We start from the raw sequence: 21,348 nt of genomic DNA on the forward strand, positions 1-21,348 counted from the left end.
GAGAGTTAAGCAATTTGCTCAAAGCCACATACCGAGAAGCTAGGACTCAATCTACTTTGGACTTGAAAGCTTGTCTTAACACTGTATTGCTTCAAGGTCCCTCTTCACTTCAGGTTATCAATGTTGTTATCATGGCCATTTACAAGTCCAAACTGAATCTATGACATTTACAAGACCAAACTCAGCTCTCCCCTGTATTCTGAATGTATAGCCTATCTCACTCCTTAATGACTGTATCCTTTCAACCACCCTCATTTCTTCTTTGCTCTTGGGCTGATCATTCCAGCTGCTACCAACAAGGTTGCTTCCTTCTAGTCTTCTAGTCCTTCATTTGCAATCCTGATTTCTTCTAAGACATTTGCTTGAAATAAAAACATTTTTAAGTTTCAGGATCCAAATATATTTCTGTCTGCCACACATTTATTTATAAGCTCTTTGAGAGCAGGAACTGAATTTTATTCACTTTTATATCCTCAAGGCCTAACAGACTCTTATGTCCTCAAGGCCTAACAGACTCTTAGTAAATGTTGATTGAATGAATCACTCAATGCCTCTGGCCAGTTATTGAGCAGTCCCAGTCAGATATTTGAAGATAACTACAGTGGCTGTTTACGAAACAAAGGCTTATTTGGAATAAAGGTTTAGTGTCAGTCTGAGCAGCCAGGAGAACAGAGCTGCTGGACCAACAGGAATCATACTGGGTCCAAAGCTGTATATCTCAAGGATCTTCTCAGACTAATACCACAGAGCCAAGGAATGGCAGCTCAAACTGCAGACAAGGTAACAGAGCTTTTACCAGGAAATTTCAAACCACATAGGCTAATCTTGAACATTATCTATTCTGTTGATATATTTCACCAGAGCAAGGAAGACAATTTTAAACTGGTTGACTGTAAAACAAATTAGTGAAATACTATTTTGCACCAAAATATGAAAATAGTATGTCCATGGGTATATATATAATATATATATATATATATATATATTATATATATATAAAATGAGAAAATAAAACTCAATATCACTTTAAAAATTAGTCTTGGCTAAATAGCATTGCTGTGGTTATTACAATAGCATGGCTGGTGTTAAAATGCAAACAGGAATGGATTGCACAATATTAAGATAGTATATATCTCAGTTTATTTCCAATTTAGTCACTAGTGATTTTATAGTTAAACTCTCCTGTTTTAAATTTAGAGATTTCATTTCTATTCTAAGAGTCTCCATATTTCAATACTCTGAAGATGTTAAGTATTACCATTGAATGTTTTAATCTTATCTAACCAGTTAAATAAGAAAGTGGACTCTAGAGCCAGACTGCTGAAGTTCTAATCCCAGCTCCCCAATTATTATCTATGTGACCCTGGGAAAGAGTCCTTGCCCCTCTCTCCATTGATATTCTCATCTGTAAAATAGCCATAATAATACTCCCTGCTCCTGTGATGGCTGTACTATATGAGTTAATGTTTGTAAAACTCTTACTACCATATCCAGCACATTGTAAGTGCTATATAAGATCCGTAGGTAAGTTAGGAAAAAAAATAAACAAAACTTCACATGCTTTTTCACTAACAATGAAAAAAATGAAGAAAACCGCCAGCTCTGTGGAAACAGAACCCTACAGCCCCAGCTTCAAGAGAGCGTGTGCTTATTCATTCAATAATTTGAGTGCCTACTATGTGATGAAACTGACTATGAATCAGACACAGCCTCAGTCATCAAAGGGCTTACAGTCTGGTTAGAGATCAGAACTCTAATCCACTTTTTTACAGATGAGAACACTGAGGTCCAGAGAAGTTTGCCTTGCTCAAGATCACGCAGCTAAATAGCACCAGTGGTGAGACCCAAACCTATGTCTTTCTACGACTCTCAGTCCAGAACTCTTTCCAATGGGCCATCAGCTCTTGTGAGCACATCTCAGCTTCTATTTGAGACTCTATCTAGTTTTCATGACCTTCCTTTCTTTGCACCCACTTCCACTCCGCTCCCAAACCTGGAGCCTAAGGTTTAGAAAAAAAACCGGTAAGCCCTTAAGAAAAAGTCACACGCTGAGCGTTTTGGACCATCCCCTGCAAGAAAAGGAAACGTTACTCTTTACATCCTGCGTTAACTCTTCCAACACGGTTGAGGCCATTTTTTTAAAAAAATGGTAGAGCGGGCTCACTCAGGACCGAAAGGGTGGAGTCCCCGCCCCCTGGTGCAGCAGCAGCAACGGCGGCACAGAAGACAGATGCGGAGCCACCTGTCAGAGAGCTGGGGGCAGGGGCGGGGGCCGGGGCCCGGGCGGGGGCCTCGAAGGTCCGGAGACCGGAGGGTGTGCGCGGCGGAGCGCACGCTCAGAGCAAACAGCTTGCAGAAGACAGATGATCCGCTAAAACCCTGGGAGCTGACAGCCAGAGGGAGGGAACAGTAGTCACGGAACTGAGGCAGAACTACGGGAGGTAGAGGATCCTGGAGGTGACTGCAAGGAGAGTACGCAACGCGAGGAACGGCTGAAGCGGGCCGGGCGGCTTCTGCGTGGACTCCCGGCGGGCTAGCCATTGGGAGGGAGGGTAACGCGGCGGCGGGGCGGGCGGGCCCCGCGGAGCTGCGGGTGCTATGTCTCGCGAGCGGCCCCCCCGCACCGACATCCCCCGCAACCTAAGCTTCATCGCCGCGCTGACAGAGCGAGCCTACTACCGCAGCCAGCGGCCCAGCCTAGAGGAGGAGCCGGAGGAGGAGCCAGGAGAGGGCGGGACGCGCCTCCGGGCCCGATCCCGCGCTCACGCTTCGAACCGGGGCCGCCGGGCTCGCTCCGCACCCGCCGGAGGCGGCGGGGCCCGGGCGCCCCGGAGCCGCAGCCCCGACACCCGCAAGAGAGTGCGTTTCGCTGACGCGTTGGGGCTCGAGCTGGCCGTGGTGCGCCGCTTCCGCCCCGGAGAGCTGCCCCGGGTACCCCGCCACGTGCAGGTCCAGCTGCAGAGGGACGCCCTCCGCCACTTCGCTCCGTGTCAGCCCCGCGCCCGCGGCCTCCAGGTAGGCTGCAGAGGCGTGCCTCTTCCCCAGGACCTCCCATCCTTGCCGCGGCGGGCGTGGGGGAGTAAGTTTATGAAGGAATATCCATCTTCACCCTCAACCCCGGCCTTGCTCGCTTAGTGCCCTTTTGGCCGGGGGCTCTAGGGTCGGGCTGGGACCCCAGGGTCGGGCTTGGATTGGCCCAGTTCCTCGCCTTGACCCCTCCTCCTGTCTCTGCCCTCTAGTCTCCGAGCCTCTGTCCTCCCTCTCCCTCTTTCGTTCCCAGGAGGCGCGCGCCGCCCTGGAGCCGGCCAGCGAGCCCGGCTTCGCCGCCCGTTTGCAAGCGCAGCGCATCTGCCTGGAACGCGCCGAGGCGGGCCCGCTGGGCGTGGCCGGGAGCGCGCGCGTGCTGGACCTGGCCTTCGAGAAGCGCGTGAGCGTGCGCTGGAGCGCCGACGGCTGGCGGAGCCAACGCGAGGCGCCCGCCGCCTACGCCGGCCCCGCCCCGCCCCCGCCGCGCGCCGACCGCTTCGCCTTCCGTCTGCCCGCGCCGCCCATTGGGGGCGCCCTGCTTTTCGCCTTGCGCTACCGCGTGACGGGCCACGAGTTCTGGGACAACAACGACGGCCGGGACTACGCTCTGCGCGGGCCCGAGCACCCTGGCAGTAGCGGAACCCCGGAGCCGCAGGGCTGGATCCACTTTATCTGAGACGCCGGGGGCCGGCTGCCGAAATACCAGAGGCTACGGGGACTGCGGGAGCCCGAAGAGTTGGCGGGGAGGAACCAGAGAAGCCGAGTTTGGCGAGTTGTACTAGAGAGTCAAGTGGGGGAGAAATGAAAGCGGTGTGGAAGTGGGTGGAATCGAAGTGTGTGAGATAAGGTGGAGAACACCAGTAGGACCTTAGTAAAAGGATCCCAAGGCCTAAGGAAAGGAGACCGGAAAGGGTGCTGGAAGCATTAGAAAAAAGCAAAAAAATAGTGATGATGGTGACGTTCTCTTCCGTGAGTGGGCACTGGGAGAAAGACTTGCAGGCCTAGGCAGTCGAAGGATAAGGTACCTTTTTGGGATTGAGGAGGTATTTTGTGTCAAGTCGTTTAGATTGCTGGCTCATTCCTTTTTTTTTCCCAACTTTGCCACCTCAGGTCCCCCAGCCCTGCCCATCCTAGCTTTAACTCAGCCATAATTGCCTTGCTGAAGTCCCAGGAACTTGGCCATTGCTCCCTAGTCCCTGGCATTATGACAGGATTCCTTTGTCACCCCTGATTGTCCCTGGCGTCGGTCTCTGTGAACTGCCTGGGTGATGGCAGATAGCAGTCAGAGCTCCTTCCTCCAGCCTCCTGGCAGCCCTATGGGTTAAAAGGAAGGCAAAAAACTCCAGGCCTGTCCTTGTGGCCAAATGTAGCGCCTAAAGGGCTGGTACACTCAGGGGCTTCCAGGAAAATGCCAGCTTTACCTTTCTGGGGTGCCTTCTAATGACATAAGCACTTTATGAACTCTATTTATCAAGGGACAGTGAATCACAAGAATTGCTATTCTGCTTTGCTTCAGAAGACAAAGAAATCACTGACTAGCTGTATAACTTTGGGCAAGTTTCTTCACCTCTCTGGGGCCCAGTTTCCCCCTGGGAAATTGGATTTGGGTTAGGTGATCTCTTACAGGCCCTTTTTGCTTTAACATTTTATGATCCGTGAGTGGCACAGTGTAGATTAGAAGCCACATTCTCCAACCTACAGTTGGAGTGCTCTAGTTCAGAACACACAGACCCCTAGCCTTTGGTTGGGACTGAGGATGGGTCCTCCACAGCCCAGGAAGCATCCTCAAACCAGCCTGCAACCTCCGTATTCAGGTCTCAAACCACAGCCCATCCTCTGCCCTTGCTTTTTGCTCTGGCCCCAGCCTGGGTTCTCTGAGACAGCTTTGAAGAGGTATATCTCTCGGGGAAAATTATGCTTGGGGTCCCAAAGATGAAAGAAAACAATATTAGGGGCTCTCTTGAGAAAGGATTATGGGTATAAGAAAGGGAAAGCATTTCAAACGAAGAATCAAAACAACTTGAAAATTAGATGGCACCAGAAGATGGCAGTCTGCTCCACATCCTGAGCAAGCTGAAATGGGAAAGCTGGACTTTTACCCATTCACATTCATGCCTTATGTTTCTCGTCATGGTTAACCTCTGCTAGTTATTTTTCTTTTCCTCTTACCCTGTTCTAAGCTCTTTGCTTTTCTCTTTTCTTGTCCCTCTCTCATCACTTTCATCTTTCTTTTAGCATATGGGGTATTTACCTTCATTTTCTCTGTTTCCATTTGCCTCCCTCTCATCCTTGTTCATTTTGCTCTCCCTTCTCCCTCCAGAAGGGGTAGAAAACCTGCTTTTTCTTCAAAACTATGGTTGGTCCTCCTTCCTCCCTCAGGTTCCTTCTTGACAGTCTTCTAAAGGGAGAAGAGGGAAAAGAAGCAGTTTCTGGTGCAGATGAAGAAAGCTCCCAGGTAACCAGCTCCCCACCCCCTTTTCTATCTGCTACTGATTTCTCAACATTTTCCGGAACTGCCTTTTCCTTGTCAGTAAGAGAGAGAGTGCATGGGCATGTACCCGTACATGGGGCTTTTTACCATGCCTATCCTGTCCAAAGCCTTAATCCTTTGAAGAAAGATGGCTGAAAGAGAGCAACCCTGAGTCATTCCTCAAATGCCCATTTAAACATCATCCTTCAGGTGAAGAAAACAGTTTCATGCATTTTATGGATCACCTTCAGGTCAAAGTTCCAGCAGAGTGAAAGAGAAACTGTACTGGAAACCACCAAGCAACATACTTATTAGTCATCAATAAAGAGCCCAAGAGAGTATACTGGAGAGACAGATTGGGTCGAGGCTCAGTGTTTAGTAATCTCTTGCTTAATGTGTATGTGTACTGTTATGTTGTATTAACAGTTGTAGTAGCTCACATTTACTTATCTACTAAAATCTGGTGTCTTGCATGCATTATAATATTATCCCTGTTTTAGAGATAGGAAACAGCTCAGAAAAACTCAGTAGTTTGTTCAAGATCACACAGCTAGTAAATGGCAGAGCTACGATTATGAACCCAGGAAATCTCCAGAGCCTCTATGTGTAACCATAATGTTATATTTTTTCCTTTAAAAACAAAATTAAAAACCTTGCCATATATTCTCTCTTATTGGGGGGGGACACACCACAGTTTCTAATTGTGCTCTGCTTTCCCATCCTCCCAGTCTCCTGAATGGCTTGGAGAAGGTAAAGCTCTGAGGGTCCCAAGCTTCATCTCCTTCCAGGAGTTTGCTGCTGTCTCCTGTGCTAGTGTCCCAGCTCTGCAGGATCAGCAAGGGACCAATCCACCTGCCTGCTAGAGAAGTTAGAACCCATTTGAATCCATATAATGGGATTCTCCCCTGATCCTTAGCCAACCCTCCATAGCTGCTGGTGTGCCAAGCCCCTTTACACCCCTCCACCCCCACCCCCACTAGCCTTGAATAGGCCAGTTACCTAAACTTTCTGCTAGAAGGACCCCTAAGACAATTGCAGGATGCTTTGTGTGCTTGGGCCCTCTCTGAGAGCCCAGGTATTAGTGCATAAATGCAAGCTGGTTGGGGGCAGGGAACCAAGGATAATCCATTGTTTTCTGTAAGAAGCACTATGGCTCACTCATGCTCCCCGTTCTCAACTTTATAGACCCAACACATGAGTCTCCTGGTTCTTCCCATATAGAGCTGCCCCAGGGCCTGGAGTAAGCTGATAGTCTGATATGATTTGGGAAACACTAGGAGTGTTAGGCACTGTGATGGAGACTTTCCTCTAAAGGCTGATGACTATATGAACAGGAGCAATTTACAATATAATATGTCACTTGTGGACCAGGAAGTGCTGTAAGAGGAACTTAACCATGGTGAGGGGCTTGGGTCCATGAAGCAACACAGCAGGAACATTGTTGCCCTTTCCTCTCAGCCAGACCTCACATGTCTGATAGCCTTCCTCCTTTATCTTTGTTTCTCCTTATGAATGTTGCTCATCATTTCTCTTCATAATAAACCCTAATTCCTCAACTTCCCAATCTAACTCTCACATTCCTTGCTTCTAAGTTCCTATATTTCTCTGGAGCTCCTCTGGATCCTTGTAATCCACAGGTCATAGAAACAGAGACCTGAAAAAAGGCTTGTCTTTAGAGATCATTGGGTCCCGGCTCCTGTACAGATGGGGACATAGGATCAGAGATGAAAAGTAACTCCAGTGGGGTCAAAGAATTTTTGTTTGTTTTTTGTTAATCCTCACCCGAGGATATTTTTTCCCTTAATTGTTAGAGTGGGACGGAGGAAGGGAGAGAGAGAAACATCAATGTGAAGGAGACCTTGGCCAGTTGCCTCTTGCACCCACCCTGACCAGGCCAGGGATCAAACCTGCAACCCAGTTATGAGCCCTTGACCAGGAATTGAACCTGCGACACCCCCACCCTCCCCCACCCCCAGTGCTGAGGCCGACTCTCCAACAACTGAACCACAGCAGCCAGGGCAAAGAATTTTTTTTTTAGTACAGCTCAGGACAGACAGGGCTTAAGCCCAGGCCTCTTGACCACATCCCATTCCCAGGCTATGAACCAGGCCTCTGCACAGTCAGACCCATAATTTTTCATGGCAAGAGATAGTATCAGAAATGTTTCTTTTTTAAAAATACATATTTTTATTGATTTCAAAGAGGAAAGGAGAGGGAGAGAGAGAAACATCAATGATGAGAGAGTCATTGATCAGCTGCCTAGCCCACAACCCAGGCATGTGCCCTGACCAGGAATCAAACCCTAATCGCCTGGATCCTAGGTTGATGCTCAACCGCTGAGCCACACCTGGTTGGGCAGAAATGTTTCATTTTCTGCTACTAGTATCCATTCCCTTCCTCATCCAGGCCTAAGGAGAAACAAAAGGAACTGGTAGTTTTCTCAGTGTCCCCATCCTTGGCACTTTTTTTGGTAATATTACTAAAGAAAAGTTGCTAAAAAGATTGCATAATCCACCCATTAATAGCTAACCTGGATAGGAAAGGGAAGTTTGCCCAGTGAATTTCCCCCAAACCACTGTTTTCATCAGGCCCAGAGCCTTCCCACCCCCTTCAGAGTGCAGCCCTATTCACTGGGCCCCAAACCTGTTCAGCTTCCTCATACACTGACCCTCCCTTCTGGATAAAAGACCTCGTGTTTGAAATAAAGTTGAAATGTGAAAAGAACATATCACTAGATATTGAGAAGTATTGTTTGTTTTGGGCTGAGAATGGCAAGAGACCCAGAAGCCAATTTCCTGGTCATCTTGTGTATTGTTTTTCTAATGTTTTTATTGATCTTAGAGACTGGAAGGGAGAGGGAGAGGGAGAGAAACATCAATGATGAGAATCATTGATCGGCTGCCTCCTACTGGGTGTTGAGCCTGCAACCCGGGTTTTGACCTAACCATGACCTAGTTCATAGGTAGATGCCCAACCATTGAGCAACACTGGCCAGCTGGTCATCTCATTTCTTTTTCTTTTTTTTCTTTTTTAAAATATATCTTTATTGGTTTCAGTGAGAGGAAAGGAGAGGAAGAGAGAGATAGAAACATCAATGATGAGAGAGTCATTGGTCAAGCCCACAACCCGGGCATGTGCCCTGACCAGGAATCGAACCCTGATCGCCTGGATCCTAGGTCGATGTTCAACCACTGAGCCACGCCTGGCTGGGCGTCATCTCATTTCTTAAAAGTCCTGTTCCCTGTCTTCCTGAGTCCTCTGGCTATGCAAAAGTTGTGTGGGAAGGGATTGGGCTACCCAGGTATACAACACCTTAATAGTCCCACCACCATTTGGGGTAGTAGTGGGAAAAGTTATCAAGGTCCAGTGCTTTAGTTTCCTAGCACACAGCACCAGCTGCTGGTGCCATCAAAGGGAACAGCTTGGGTAGCAGTCCCGTGTCTTCGCTTGGGTGGGAGCTATTTTTCCTTAAGGGGGCAACCCAAGTTACATTCTGCTTCCTAAGCACTGGAAAGAAGAGCAAAGCCCTCTTCCCTATCAAGGGCAACCCTAAAGCCAAAGATGAGAAATATGACAGGGAGAAAAAGCAGGGACCTCTGGCTAATCCAGAATGGGGCAATAGAAACATATTAAAGGGAGGCATCCTTGAAAAAGGTGAAGTTCTAGCATAGTATTGATGAAAAAATCCAATTACTCACTAAGCAATGAGACAATGTTCTTAGTAGAGAAGCTCTAGCTGAGAATAATCAGATGCCTCCTCATTACATCATAATAGCCAAGTTGTGATGTCACTGCAGAGTACTCTAGTATGTGTAAGTGAAACTACATATGCTAAAGAGGAGTCAGCATGAGGAGCAGACATCCAAGGAGAGGTAAGTGGACGCTTTCCAGGGGTTCACACCATGGCTTTTTGCCTAGGGTCCCTCTGTAGCCCTAATGTCTTTCCAGACTTTTTACATCTTAGTCTGGCAGTAGGTCTGTCTGAACCCTTTCTTCCACAAACTCCATTGCAACTTTTGCTATCCCAAATCCTCAATACTTGCAGTTCTGACGTGTCAGCTCTCAGCTCTGGTATTTCTTGGGAATAACACAGCAGGGTTCTCCTAAATAGGCAGAAACTCACTATCTCCATTTGGTTAATCCCAGGGTAGATCAAACTTTTGGAACTTTTTTTTTTTTAAACATATCTTTATTGATTTCAGAGAGAGGAAAGGAGAGGGAGACAGAGAGAGACAGAAACATCAATGATGAGAAAGGCATTGATCGAGCCCACAACCCGGGCATGTGCCGTGACCAGGAATCGAACCCCAATCTCCTGGATCCCAGGTCGATGCTCAACCACTGAGCCATGCCTGGCCGGGCTTGGAACTTTTTAAAGGAAAATATGTTGGGCACAAAAGAATATATAATGAGAAAAGATGAACAAATTACAATTTTTAAAAAGCTAAAATCACAAAGCTAAATAAATTTTAAAACTACCTGGCAAACCTATTTTTTCCCCTACAATTTTGTTTTTGGCTGCATGCTCTTTGATAGCATTTTCATGATTATATTTAATGTTTTCTATAAAGTGTAGAAAGGTAATTCAGTCTTCTGCATGATCACTTAAAAATTAATAATAGGAATATTTCACCACACCTTGTAAGTGAGAATGTCATAGTTTTTAGGACTTTTGTCAAACTTGGGAAAAACTATCAAGTTTCTTTGGTATGTGTGGTGTAAGATTTTGGAGCATTTCAAATTTACAATGTCATATACAATAAGTTCTCAATGTGTTGACAGGTGCTGCAACTTTAAGCGGAACAAGGTATAATAAAACCAACTTTACCATAGGCTAATTGACATAAACAAGGAAGTTCCTTTGGCACCTCATCATTATAGCAAAATGACGTTAAACAACTCATTATTCAAGGACCTGGTATACTCTGAATTGTTGACATTAGTAATATTAGAAGCTATATGTATTAATTTTTTAGGGGTGCCATAACAAATTACTACAGACTGGCTTAAACAGAAATACACAGTTCTAGAAGTCTGAGATCAAGGTGTCAGGAGGGTTGATTGCATTCTGAGGTTCCTCTCTCCTTGGCTTATAGATAGCCATTTTCTTTCTATGTCTTCATGTGGTCTTTCCTATGTGCATATCTGTGTTCAAATTTCCTATTATAAAGACACCAGTCATCTTGGATTAGGACTCACCTCAAAGGCCTATTTTAATTTAATTACCTCTTTATAGACCTCATCTCTGAAAACATATTCTGAAGTATTGGGTGTTAGGACTAACATTACAAATTTTTTTGGAGGGGGACACAGTTCAACCCATAACACCATACCTACTTTTTATTCACAGAAGTAATTGCAAACCACAGATGTATACCTACAAAACCCAAACTAAGTGTATCCCAAACAATTTCCTTAGCCAATCCCCAAATGCCCAAGTCCCTTCCAGTTATACCTGACAGAATGGAAAGTGTGATAGAAGGAAAGTCAGAAAGGAAAGAAACATCAGTCTTAACCAATTGTGATGCCCGGAGGCACCCAGGGAAACTAAGGGAGGCCTCAACCTATACCGGGGTCCAGGTCTTTGTCAAGGAACAAGAAAGCATTCAAGAATGTGAAAGATTTAGCAAACCATAGTAAATTTATTAAAGCGATAGTACGCACTTGAGAAGTGAGAGTGGGCGACCTCGGAGAGCTAGAAGCTCCAATGGGGTCTTGGTGGAAGGTTTTTACTAAGCGTGGGCAAGGGGTAGATAGGGTGGTCCTCTGCCTCAAACACTGGTGGGGTGACTGCCAACACAGCTTGTCCTTAACCCTCTTTTCTAGATAGCGATTTTTTTTTTTTTTTGTCCTCTCAATTACAGGAAATTGGGGAGGGGGAAGAGGAGGAACAGTTTGTCAATGAAGGTCATGTCTGCAATGTTCCAGCCAAGACAAAAAATAGGAGGGGAGGGGTAGAGTTTGAGGCCTTTGCCCCCCCCCCCTTTTTTTTGCCTCAATTGCAGTTTAAGTATTTTTTTCAAATTTTACAAAAATCTATGGCCAGGTTAACACATTGCTGGGGCTCCTCCAGTGCTTTGGAAGTAGTCTGTGAAACTTATCTTCCTAAGCTAGAGAGGGTAAATGCACCTCTGGTCAGTCCTCCTAATGCCTGAGCCATGCAAAGGGAGACAGGATTTTTACCAACTATGCGGGGTTAACATTTCTACCATGAGAACAACATGATGAATCCCCACTCTTCAGCACTAGTCCCTGTTAGAGCTACGAGGATTATTGTCTTGCTAAAGGTGGGACCCTCACTTTTCTGATATTGTCAGCCTCTAGCTCTCTCCCATTCCCCCACCCAGTCCACTCCATCTTCTAAAGCTTTAGCTTGAAACCCACACAAAAGACGGAGACATCAGCCTGTGCTCCAGAACTGGGGCAGAGGAGTTTCTTCTCCTTTCCTTGGGTTCTCCCTCTCCTAAGTCTGTCTTTGATTCTGCTCCTGGCTCCTGACAATGGGAGCGAGTGTCTTTCTGAGACAAGAAAGGTGGCTGAGTTCTTCACCAATCATAACTCCAAGCCTGTATAAACCTACTTTGGCCGTACCCTGTATGTCTTTCTGTTGCTTACTCCTACGTATTTGCAGAATACTAACTTGAAGGACACGGGGCTGGCTCTTAGGAGTTGAGATTGTTACTAAATGTAATGAAGGAGAGCAGGGAGGCAGGGGCAAGTACAGGGCCAGCAACAGAAAATAGGGCTATAAAGTGATCTGAACTGGCAAAAGAGACTTTTTCAAAGACCTGCATAAGGACCGGAGAGTCACTTCAGAAAGTACTGTTCCCAAGTTCTAGTCGGAAGACTGAGAATCCTAACTATACAAACTTTTGTCCCAGAACTTCGGGGTGTGTGGAATACTGCATTGGCAGAAAGCCCATTTTATTGTCATCTTGTTTTTTGGTGGTTTTTTTTTTTGTTTTTTTTTTTGATGGTGAAAATCAAAGTCCCAAATATGAGGCAGAGCTCCGGGTGTTTACTACGCGCGGGGAGGGGACCTGGGACCTGTTAGGTCCCAATGAGGTGACGCCCCCGGCACTTTTTTGGGAACACCTGTCGGGCCAGCTGAACCCGGGAAGCAAAAGGTGCCACGCTCCTAGTATCCCCCTCGTCTTTCCGGGTGGCAAGATACTGGCTCCATCTCGAGAGCAAGTTCCAGGTTCCTCTAGGCGCTTCATTTCCAGTGACGCTGCTGACGGCGGTCGTCCCCTGGGCTGGGAAGGCGCGGCCCGCGTGTGAGGCTGTTACGGGGATGCTGAAAAGGTCTTCCTTAGGAGGAAACAAATGGGAAGTAGTTGTTGGCAGTTTGGACAGTTCGGCAAAGTGCTGTGAACTCCTTGGGGAATTCCGAGAGGAACAAGGCCCCGCGTATTCCGAAGGTCCGGCGCCGCTAGGTCGAGGGTGGGGGTAGATTCCCTGGCCCCGGAGGAGGACATCTTCCCTGCCCCACGCACCCAATAGCCACCCCGGCTGAGGCCCACGCAGCCAATAGCCGACTTCAGCCGAGGCCCACGCAGCCAATGGCAAGGCCAGTGTGTTCCTCCGGTACCCGCCTGCCTGCGTCCACGAATCGGGACCCGGGCCACCTTGGTACCGCCCCACCCATCCGCCCCGCCTCCAACTCGCTGGAGCAGGGCCGGGCTAGGCGGGCGCGCTCTCGGGGGCGGGAGGGGCATTCCTGGTCCCGACCCTCCGCGCGGGTGGGCTCGGAGCAGGCCGCACCGGGCGAGAACCCCACTTCCACCCCGGAGGCCCCCCTGCCCTTTCTCCCCCTTTCCCCCCGGCCCATGGTGCGAGGCTGGGAGCCGCCGCCCGGGCCGGACCGCGGTGAGTGATCCCCAGCCCCTCCGACTTCCCCTCCCAGCCCCTGTATTATGATCTCCGACCTACGGAGCCCTATCCCCGCGCGGGGGGCAGAATTCCAGTTTCGAACTCGCCGGGTTCTCTCCTTTCTCCTATGGACTTTTTGGTTCCTTGTTGTAACTGGGGGAGGGCGAGTGGGTGTGTAGGGAGGAGGGGAAGGCTGGATTGGGACGCCCTTGGCGAGGGGAGGATTGAGATTCGCTTGATCCCTGGGGCTCATCGCCCCAAGTGCAGCAACTTTTTGTTCTCTGACCCAGTTTGGAGCCTTCTAGACTGCCTGTGAAATGGAGGCTAGGAGAAACGTTTCCTTCCCAGACCGCCCTCCTCCCCATGACTACCTCCTGGCGACCTCAACACACGTACAGAAACCAACCTGGTCTTACTGCTGGGGAGCATTGGCCTTTGGGAATGGAAGGTTTAGGAGAAACTGCCCCTTCTGACCCAGCCGTACTCAGAAAACCGACCGGGAAAGTAAGGACCCGAGTCCTCAGAGAGGTTCCTGGTGTTGCGTCCAATTCTGAGACTTCTAAACTGAAAGACTGAAGCTGAGACCTGTTTATAATAAGTAAGGTGGCCCCAGATCAGATCCTTTATCATATGAACTACCTTTTCACCATACATGTGAAGTCCTTTTATATGATGAGGATAGGTAGATGGCAGTAACGGGAAAAATAAATAAGCCAGTTAAAGTTGGGGATTTTTAAAATGATGCGTACATATCTAAGCATTGTCATTAAAAGTATGTTCATTTCACCACTCTTTTGGGGTAGTCCCCGAGTTTGTGTAAATCTGCTGATTGGAGTTCTCAATTGTCTTTCTGGAATAAACTACACAAGCAAATCTCAAATGTGGCTGCACCCTGAGAACTTTTTAAAACTAATGATGCCTGGGCCCCAGTCCAGACTAAGTAAAAATTAGAGGGTGCCCGGCTTTAAGTTTCCCAGGCAATTCTAGTGTGCAATCTAATACCGGAGCCCCTGCCTCTCATCATGTATGATTTTCAGTTTTGGTTTCTTTAGAGTGAGAACTTTAACACTTTTGAAGAAAGCTGAATGCAGAATCCTTTTGAGATTTTTTAAAGTCCCCTGCCCCTCAAGTCTTTTACAGTTACCTTGCCTACTCCCAACTCAACAGTTTTTAAAATGTATACTCCTTTGTATTATGTCTCTCATAGCAACCATTTTGAATACACTAATATTTCATAGATTTATGTAATGTTTAATTACATTATTATATAAATACAGAAAACAGGCATAAGCAGGTTTGGAATCATACATAACTGCCCAAGTATACAGGGCAGCTGAAGGAAGCAGATGATTTTGGCATACTAGACAAGTAGCCTACCAGCCTCTGGCATCCAGGGCACTATGGATATTGGTCATATAATCCAGTGGGTCAGTGAAGCCAGGCTCCTGGCTCAGTTGAACACCCCTCCCACTCTCTCTAGCTAATATCACCAATACCCACTTACTTAAATTCTCTTGAGTCTTCCATCCACTCTTTCCATCCATTCACATCAAGCTGTTTGTTCCTCTTTAAGCAGTTACCACCATTGCATTTATTAACTTGGGAGAACATTAAACAGATGTTCTTCTGCTGGACTTCTGAGCAGCCAGTGAACCCCATCAGATTATATATATAATGTGTAAGTGTGAATGTTTATTTGGGGGTGGAGTAGTCATAACTTTCTGAGTATCCATAACTTTCATCTGATTTGAAAAGAGGGTCATGATCTAAAAAGTTGAGAAGCACATTAAGTTGAATATCACTATAAGTCCTTGAAGGCCCTTAAAACTGTCATCAAAACACATTTCAATCAGTACTTCTTTTCTGAATAAAGATTTAGGGAATTTAGCAGGATCATAGCTAGTCTCTAGAACTGTCTCCTGCTTTAACCATAAGCCTCAGCTGAAACCTCTTTTTTCCTAGGATTGTGTGAATACCTAGCCTGGAAGCTTAAGGTAGCTCATTCTTTTCTGCCACCTGCCCAGGGATATGGAAAGCCCAAAGGGAAAGAAGGGTGATATCCTGACTCTGGTTTTTATTAGTGACTTTAAGTAGCTGTAGGGCATATCTGGCATATTTAATAAGAATACAAATTTAGTAATTATTCAGAATTGATAATCCCACCATCACTGTCACCTCTACCTGTAGAAGTCATTTCTGCAGCTTTGATTCCTTCCCCCCTCCCCCTTCCCTTTCCAAATGCAGGCACAAGTCACTGTAGTGTCTTCCTTGTGGTTTTGATCACTGTAGGATCTACCCTTCTTGTTATAGTTCTCATGAACCACTCTAGTTGTAGTTTCTTTCTATTTCAAAGCCAGATTCTTCCAGGGAAGTACCCAGCTATACAGCTTTGGCTTAAGTTAAGCCACCATTCTGTATTAGGAACTCTTGCATAATTGGAAAACTGGATGTATACAGTATACCAAATGGTATTTGCATTACTGCATGTTACACTAAAATATCAAGAAGATGCTATGAGAATCCGAGCAAACCACATAAATGAAAGCAAAATGCTTCCTTCTAGGCTTATAGCTGTGCCTGCCTTATTTCCTGTCTGGCAATCTTCATCCTCATAGTGGACTGCTTTATTCCTTATGCTACATTTTTCTCATATCCAAAGTATTACTGTGTCCTTAAGAGCAGGACACAAGATTGTAGGAGTGGGGGTGAATTAAAAAAAAAAAAAAAAAAGACACAAATAAGGTTAAGTAGATGTCAAGTGTTGCAATCATAAAGTATTCTCCAGCTTTGGTTTGGTGGTATTCCTGGGGGTTAGATGTGACTGTGCAAGCAATTCCTCACAGGGCACTCAACTGTCTGGGATGTACCTGGAGGGTAAAAGTAGAGCTACCACACTGGCAATTCCCCTGGCAATCAAAAAGGATTTATAGCCAAGTTACGGAATCAATTCTCCTAAAGCAGTGGTTTTCATACTTTTTTAAAACAGCAAAATCCTTTCTGGAATTATATCAAACTTTCAAAATATAAGAAGTATAAAATCACACATAATTTTCCTCTTGTGCTTGTTATTAGGACTCTGAAAAAACAGATTTTAAACAGTGATTTTAAAGGATTCAGTCTTTGCCTCACTTCCCGTGTTGTCTAGGAGGAGCATTACCTTATATTGGAATCACCCAAAGAGGCTGAAGTAATGATAAAAGCTGCTATTTATTGAGCCTTGTTCTAGGCATAATGTCAAGTGCACTTTTTCATCTAGTCATAAACTTGTGAGGTAGATATTGTTATGACCTCTCTTTTTTCTAAAGCTTAGAGGGTTACATAACTTGCCCAAGTACAAGCAGCACTCTAGGAAGTGGTGGTGCTTCGATTAATCTCAAATTTGCTTCACTCTAGAATTCCACCTCTAACAGCAGCTTTGGACCCTGCCTACACATGATGTCTAGCACATAGTAGTTGCTCAGTAAAAATAGCTTTATATATGCCCAGCACTGTCTCCATTTTTACACATGAGGAAACAGGCTCATTTAAGTTCAGTAACTTTTGCCCAAGAGCACATAGCTGGTGGCAGAACTGAGGTTCAAACTGCAGATTGGCCTTATTCAAGAATCACGCTTCTACCCACTTTGCCATACTGCCTCCATTTACCCTCATAAGGCTCTCTTCAATATATATTGCCTTTAGAATCTGCATGGGCTTCATTTAAGCTTTGCTTGTTAAAGGGAATGGTGATAATAAAATGCTTCTGAACTTTTCTAATCATCATATAAAATCCCTCATTACCCTGCTCTACTTGTAACTTTTTAGTCTGGAGATTTTTCTCAATTCATCTTGTAGTATTTGCATAAGAATCCCGTCCCATTTTTAACTTATTAGAAGTAATATTTGTCTCTAAAACCCACACAGGGAACTGAATTAAAATTTAGTCAACAAGATTAACCTGGGGAATAACTGGAGCAGGTATTTCTGGAATGAAGCATGTGGAGGGGATATTCCTGCAGTCCCCACACCCAGGACCAGTAGTGCTGCTGGGTGGCTTGCAGGACCTGCTTACAATTTATGAACCTTCCCACCTGGGCCAGAGAAGAAAGCTGGCCTGAAGAGATAAGAGCGGCAGGCCTTCCGCCCTGTATGAAGGGGGCTGTTAAATTCTGAGGGAGTTCTCTAGGCTCCCTGGAGAGAGACTGAGCCGTTGGAAGAGACAAAGGCTGGGGGGAGGGGATAACCTTTGTTCTGAAGATGACTTGGGGGAAGGAAACATTCCCCTCTTTACCCTCATGGGGGTGGGGGGTGGGTAAGCCCCATTTGACCCAGATATCTGACCTATCTCATCCTACTGAGAGAAAAACTAAAGCTATCAGGTTTGGATTTTGGGCTTAAAGGTACTATCTATCCCCCTTTCCCCAACACTCCATCACCAAGAAGAGAAAGAAAAAGGGGCTTGGGATTGGGCAGACGAACAGTGCTGTCCTACCTTCTAGATTTTCATATGTTGTATTTCCAAACCATCTCCACATTCTTGAGATAATAAATTGTTACGAGCTAACACGTTTGTAACAAGATCACTGTTCCTCTTGTTTTTGTGGTTGAGTCTTTATTTTGTGACTTTTATTCCATGAACTTGGTGAAGTAAATTCAAATTGGAAAGGTAAAGGCTTTATAAGGATGTTTTCCTTCCTAACATCTAAAGACATATTTTCATCTTGGTGAAAATAGTCACTAGTCATGTGACGGGATAATTGTGGACTTTTTTTCATACAATGGGAAATTTAGCAGGCTCTGACTCACAGGGTTATGAAAGTAAACGAGAAATTGTTAGAGCATTTTAAAAGCAAACCAGCACAGTACACATAGAAAGTTGATTGTTTTGGAGTACAACATTTTGTTAGAAATTGAGTAATGGGCCAAAAGAGGAACCCTAATGACTGAGATGTTCCTCTTCTTCTTACAGCTATCTCTGAAGGGCACAAATCTGAAAGCGGGATGCCTCCTAATAAAGAGGCCAGCAGTCTTAATACCTCCGCTGCGGGGCTCATCTGCCTCCCTCCAATCTCTGAGGAGCTCCAGCTTGTGTGGACCCAAGCAGCACAGACCAGTGAGCTGGATGGCAATGAACACCTGCTACAAACCTTCAGCTACTTTCCCTATCCCAGTCTGGCAGACATTGCCCTTCTCTGCCTACGCTATGGACTGCAGATGGAAAAAGTCAAGACTTGGTTCATGGCCCAGCGCCTCCGCTGTGGCATTAGCTGGTCATCTGAAGAAATAGAAGAGACTCGAGCCCGAGTGGTCTATCACAGGGATCAACTCCATTTCAAATCCCTTCTCTCTTTTACTCATCATGCAGGGCGGCCCCCAGAGGAGGTGCCTCCTCCAATGCCACCTCCAGAGCAAGTTAGTCTTGGAATAGTGCCCCTGACTCTTAGTGAGCCCACCCAGGTGAAAGGATTGAAGGTAGAGCCTGACGATCCCTCAGAGCCAGTGAGTCACCAGAAAACAAAGGAGTCTCTGATAGCACCTGGCAGTGGGGCATTCTCCCACCAATCAGAATTTTGGCAGGATCCTCAAAGCAGTGGCCTCTCTAAGGAACAGGCAGGCAGGGGTCCCAAACAGTCACATGGCCTAGGTACTGCTTCCTGGAACCGCTCCACAGCTGTCCATCAGCCACAAACTCGGGATAAACCCCCACCAATATCATTACTTGCCAGTAGTTGTAAGCAGGGGTCAGCATGTAATGTAACTTCTTCTTCTTCCTCTACCTCTTCTTCCTCTTTCCAGGTACTGGCTAATGGAATCACAGTCACCTCTAAACCCCTCCAGCCACTGGGCTGTCTCCCGCAGCCACTCTCACCCAATGAACAGGCTCTACCCATACATGTGGAGCCAGCCTGGCCCCAGAGGCTAAGGCCTAACTCAGTACTAGGTAGGGTTGGCCCTGCAGAATACCTTTCCCCAGATACCCAACGCCAGCGAAAGACAAAGCGCAAAACCAAAGAGCAGTTGGCTATCCTCAAATCGTTTTTTTTACAGTGCCAATGGGCACGGCGTGAGGACTACCATAAATTAGAACAGATCACTGGTTTACCTCGGCCTGAGATTATTCAGTGGTTTGGTGACACACGCTATGCCTTGAAGCATGGGCAACTAAAATGGTTTCGGGACAACGCAGTACCTGGTGCCCCTAGTTTCCAGGATCCAGCAATTCCCACACCATCACCTTCAACCCGCTCCTTGAATGAATGGGCTGAGACACCACCTCTACCGATGCCTCCACCTCCACCGGATATACAGCCCTTGGAGAGGTACTGGGCAGCCCACCAACAGCTACGGGAAAGTGATGTTCCTCAACTGAGTGAGGCATCAAGGCTTAGCACACAACAGGTACTGGATTGGTTTGATTCTCGATTACCTGAGCCAGCTGAGGTGGTAGTTTGTCTAGATGAAGAGGAAGAGGAGGAGGAGGAAGAACTGCCAGAGGACGATGAAGATGAGGAGGACGATGATGACGACAGCGATGATGATGATGATGATGGTGATGATGATGTGATCATACAGGACTGAATGGGGGCTATGGGAGGGGCAGTCTGTTACTAAAAGACAACCAACTTAGTAACTGTTTAAACAAAGAAACCACATTTTTAAAGTTACCTTGTGGCAAAGAACTGAAAAGCGTTGTGTTCTTGAGGCTGGGGGAAAGGTGGATGTTGTGAGGGTGGACCAGGGAGGATGATCATAAGGCACAAAGTGAAGTGGGGATTGAATGGGCAGAAATCAGGCCTAAGCCTCAATGAAGATTGCTAAGGACTGGGTCCAGACTATGGGCTGGGTAAAGGCTTTTGCTCTCATCTGCTGTTGTTTTCCCTTAGTGTACTACAGAGAGGCCTGACTTTAGTCCCATGTCTTTAGGAGGATTGGAAAGAAGGTGTAAAGAATTTTTGATTGAATTGGTTCCAGTGCATCCCCTAGTCCCACCATTTTTCCTGGAATATAAGGCTGCCTTGCACCTCTCCTTTCCTCTGAGCACAAGTCCATGCATAATGCAGCTAAGAATCTCAGTATGTCCCAGTCTCACAAATATTTCAACTCTTCCTCATACCAACTCTATATGTTTTACCGATTTCATTGAATTGCACAGGAAGCAGAATGTTTTTTCCGATACTGAGACCACTTTGCCTTGTACCTTTTTATCTCTTTCCAAAATCCCCATTCTCTTCACTATGTCTCAGGGTAAGTCTTCCCCACGGAGCTTGTGAAAAAGTTTAATAACTGGGTGGAGAATAAATTAGACTGGATATTTATTGGAGGTGGGAATTAGGAGAGATGTCCTTTTAAAAAAGTAGAATTAGATTACAGGAGGGTAGAGGAAAGGGGATGGTTTCTACTGTTCAGAGGACTGCAAGTAGGTTTTTCAGGTTTGGTTTTACAAGCCTGATACTCCTTCCTGCCTAACTTGACAGACTGATTTTTCATCTTTCTGGTGTTGGTTCAATTTGTATCCAGAAAAGAGACTTCCCTCTCTTTATAGGATCTGTCTTGGGGACAGAGGGATCATGGTCTTTAACTGAATTTATTGATGTTTAAGAATGGTTTTCATCAGCTGGGGTCAGATATAATGATGTCACCTAGAAATAAGAGTGGAAGCTCCAATGTGCTAGAATAATAAAAAAGCCAAAAATAAAATTGTTTCTCTCCTCTACTTTGCCACTTCTATGGTTTAGAGATTAAGTAGCCAAATACATTAACATTCTGATTTAGTATACATTTTATTTATATTTGAAGCAGCAAGATATATTGAGGTAAATTAAAAGAACTTTGCCCTGGCCAGGTAGCTCAGTTGGTTAGAGCATTATCCTGCTACACCAAGGTTGCAGGTTCAGTCCCCAGTCAGGGCACATACAAGAATCAACCAATGAATGCATAAGTAAGTAGAACAGCAAATCAGTGTTTCTCTCAAATCAAATAATAAGAAAGAACAATAACTT

General features: G+C 46.1%; 2 protein-coding genes across 5 annotated transcripts; both read left to right on the forward strand.

The window, feature by feature from the left end:
• Positions 1–2,338: 2,338 nt before the first annotated feature.
• On the forward strand, positions 2,339–8,214 carry PPP1R3E (protein phosphatase 1 regulatory subunit 3E). 2 transcript variants are annotated; one of them, XR_013997542.1, is made up of 3 exons: positions 2,599–3,015; positions 3,281–5,482; positions 5,708–8,208. XR_013997542.1 is itself a non-coding variant. In XM_081118499.1 (2 exons), the coding sequence occupies exons 1-2, from the start codon at positions 2,599–2,601 to the stop codon at positions 3,701–3,703; spliced, it is 840 nt and encodes a 279-aa protein (XP_080974625.1). In that variant the 5' UTR covers positions 2,339–2,598; the 3' UTR covers positions 3,704–8,214. The 2 variants fall into 2 exon arrangements, 1 of the variants encoding a protein (XP_080974625.1); XM_081118499.1 differs by having other exon boundaries at positions 2,339–3,015; positions 3,281–8,214.
• A 4,950-nt stretch (positions 8,215–13,164) lies between these two features.
• On the forward strand, positions 13,165–21,061 carry HOMEZ (homeobox and leucine zipper encoding). 3 transcript variants are annotated; one of them, XM_081141685.1, is made up of 3 exons: positions 13,170–13,366; positions 18,318–18,760; positions 19,145–21,055. In XM_081141685.1, the coding sequence occupies exons 1-3, from the start codon at positions 13,327–13,329 to the stop codon at positions 19,925–19,927; spliced, it is 1,266 nt and encodes a 421-aa protein (XP_080997811.1). In that variant the 5' UTR covers positions 13,170–13,326; the 3' UTR covers positions 19,928–21,055. The 3 variants fall into 3 exon arrangements, with proteins under 3 accessions (XP_080997809.1, XP_080997811.1, XP_080997810.1); XM_081141683.1 differs by having other exon boundaries at positions 13,165–13,366; positions 18,318–21,061; XM_081141684.1 differs by lacking the exon at positions 13,170–13,366 and adding an exon at positions 13,891–13,967 and having other exon boundaries at positions 18,318–21,055.
• The last annotated feature ends 287 nt before the right edge of the window (positions 21,062–21,348 follow it).

This window comes from Miniopterus schreibersii, assembly GCF_964146895.1.
Source record: "Miniopterus schreibersii genome assembly, chromosome: 1".
Lineage (NCBI taxonomy): Eukaryota > Metazoa > Chordata > Mammalia > Chiroptera > Miniopteridae > Miniopterus > Miniopterus schreibersii.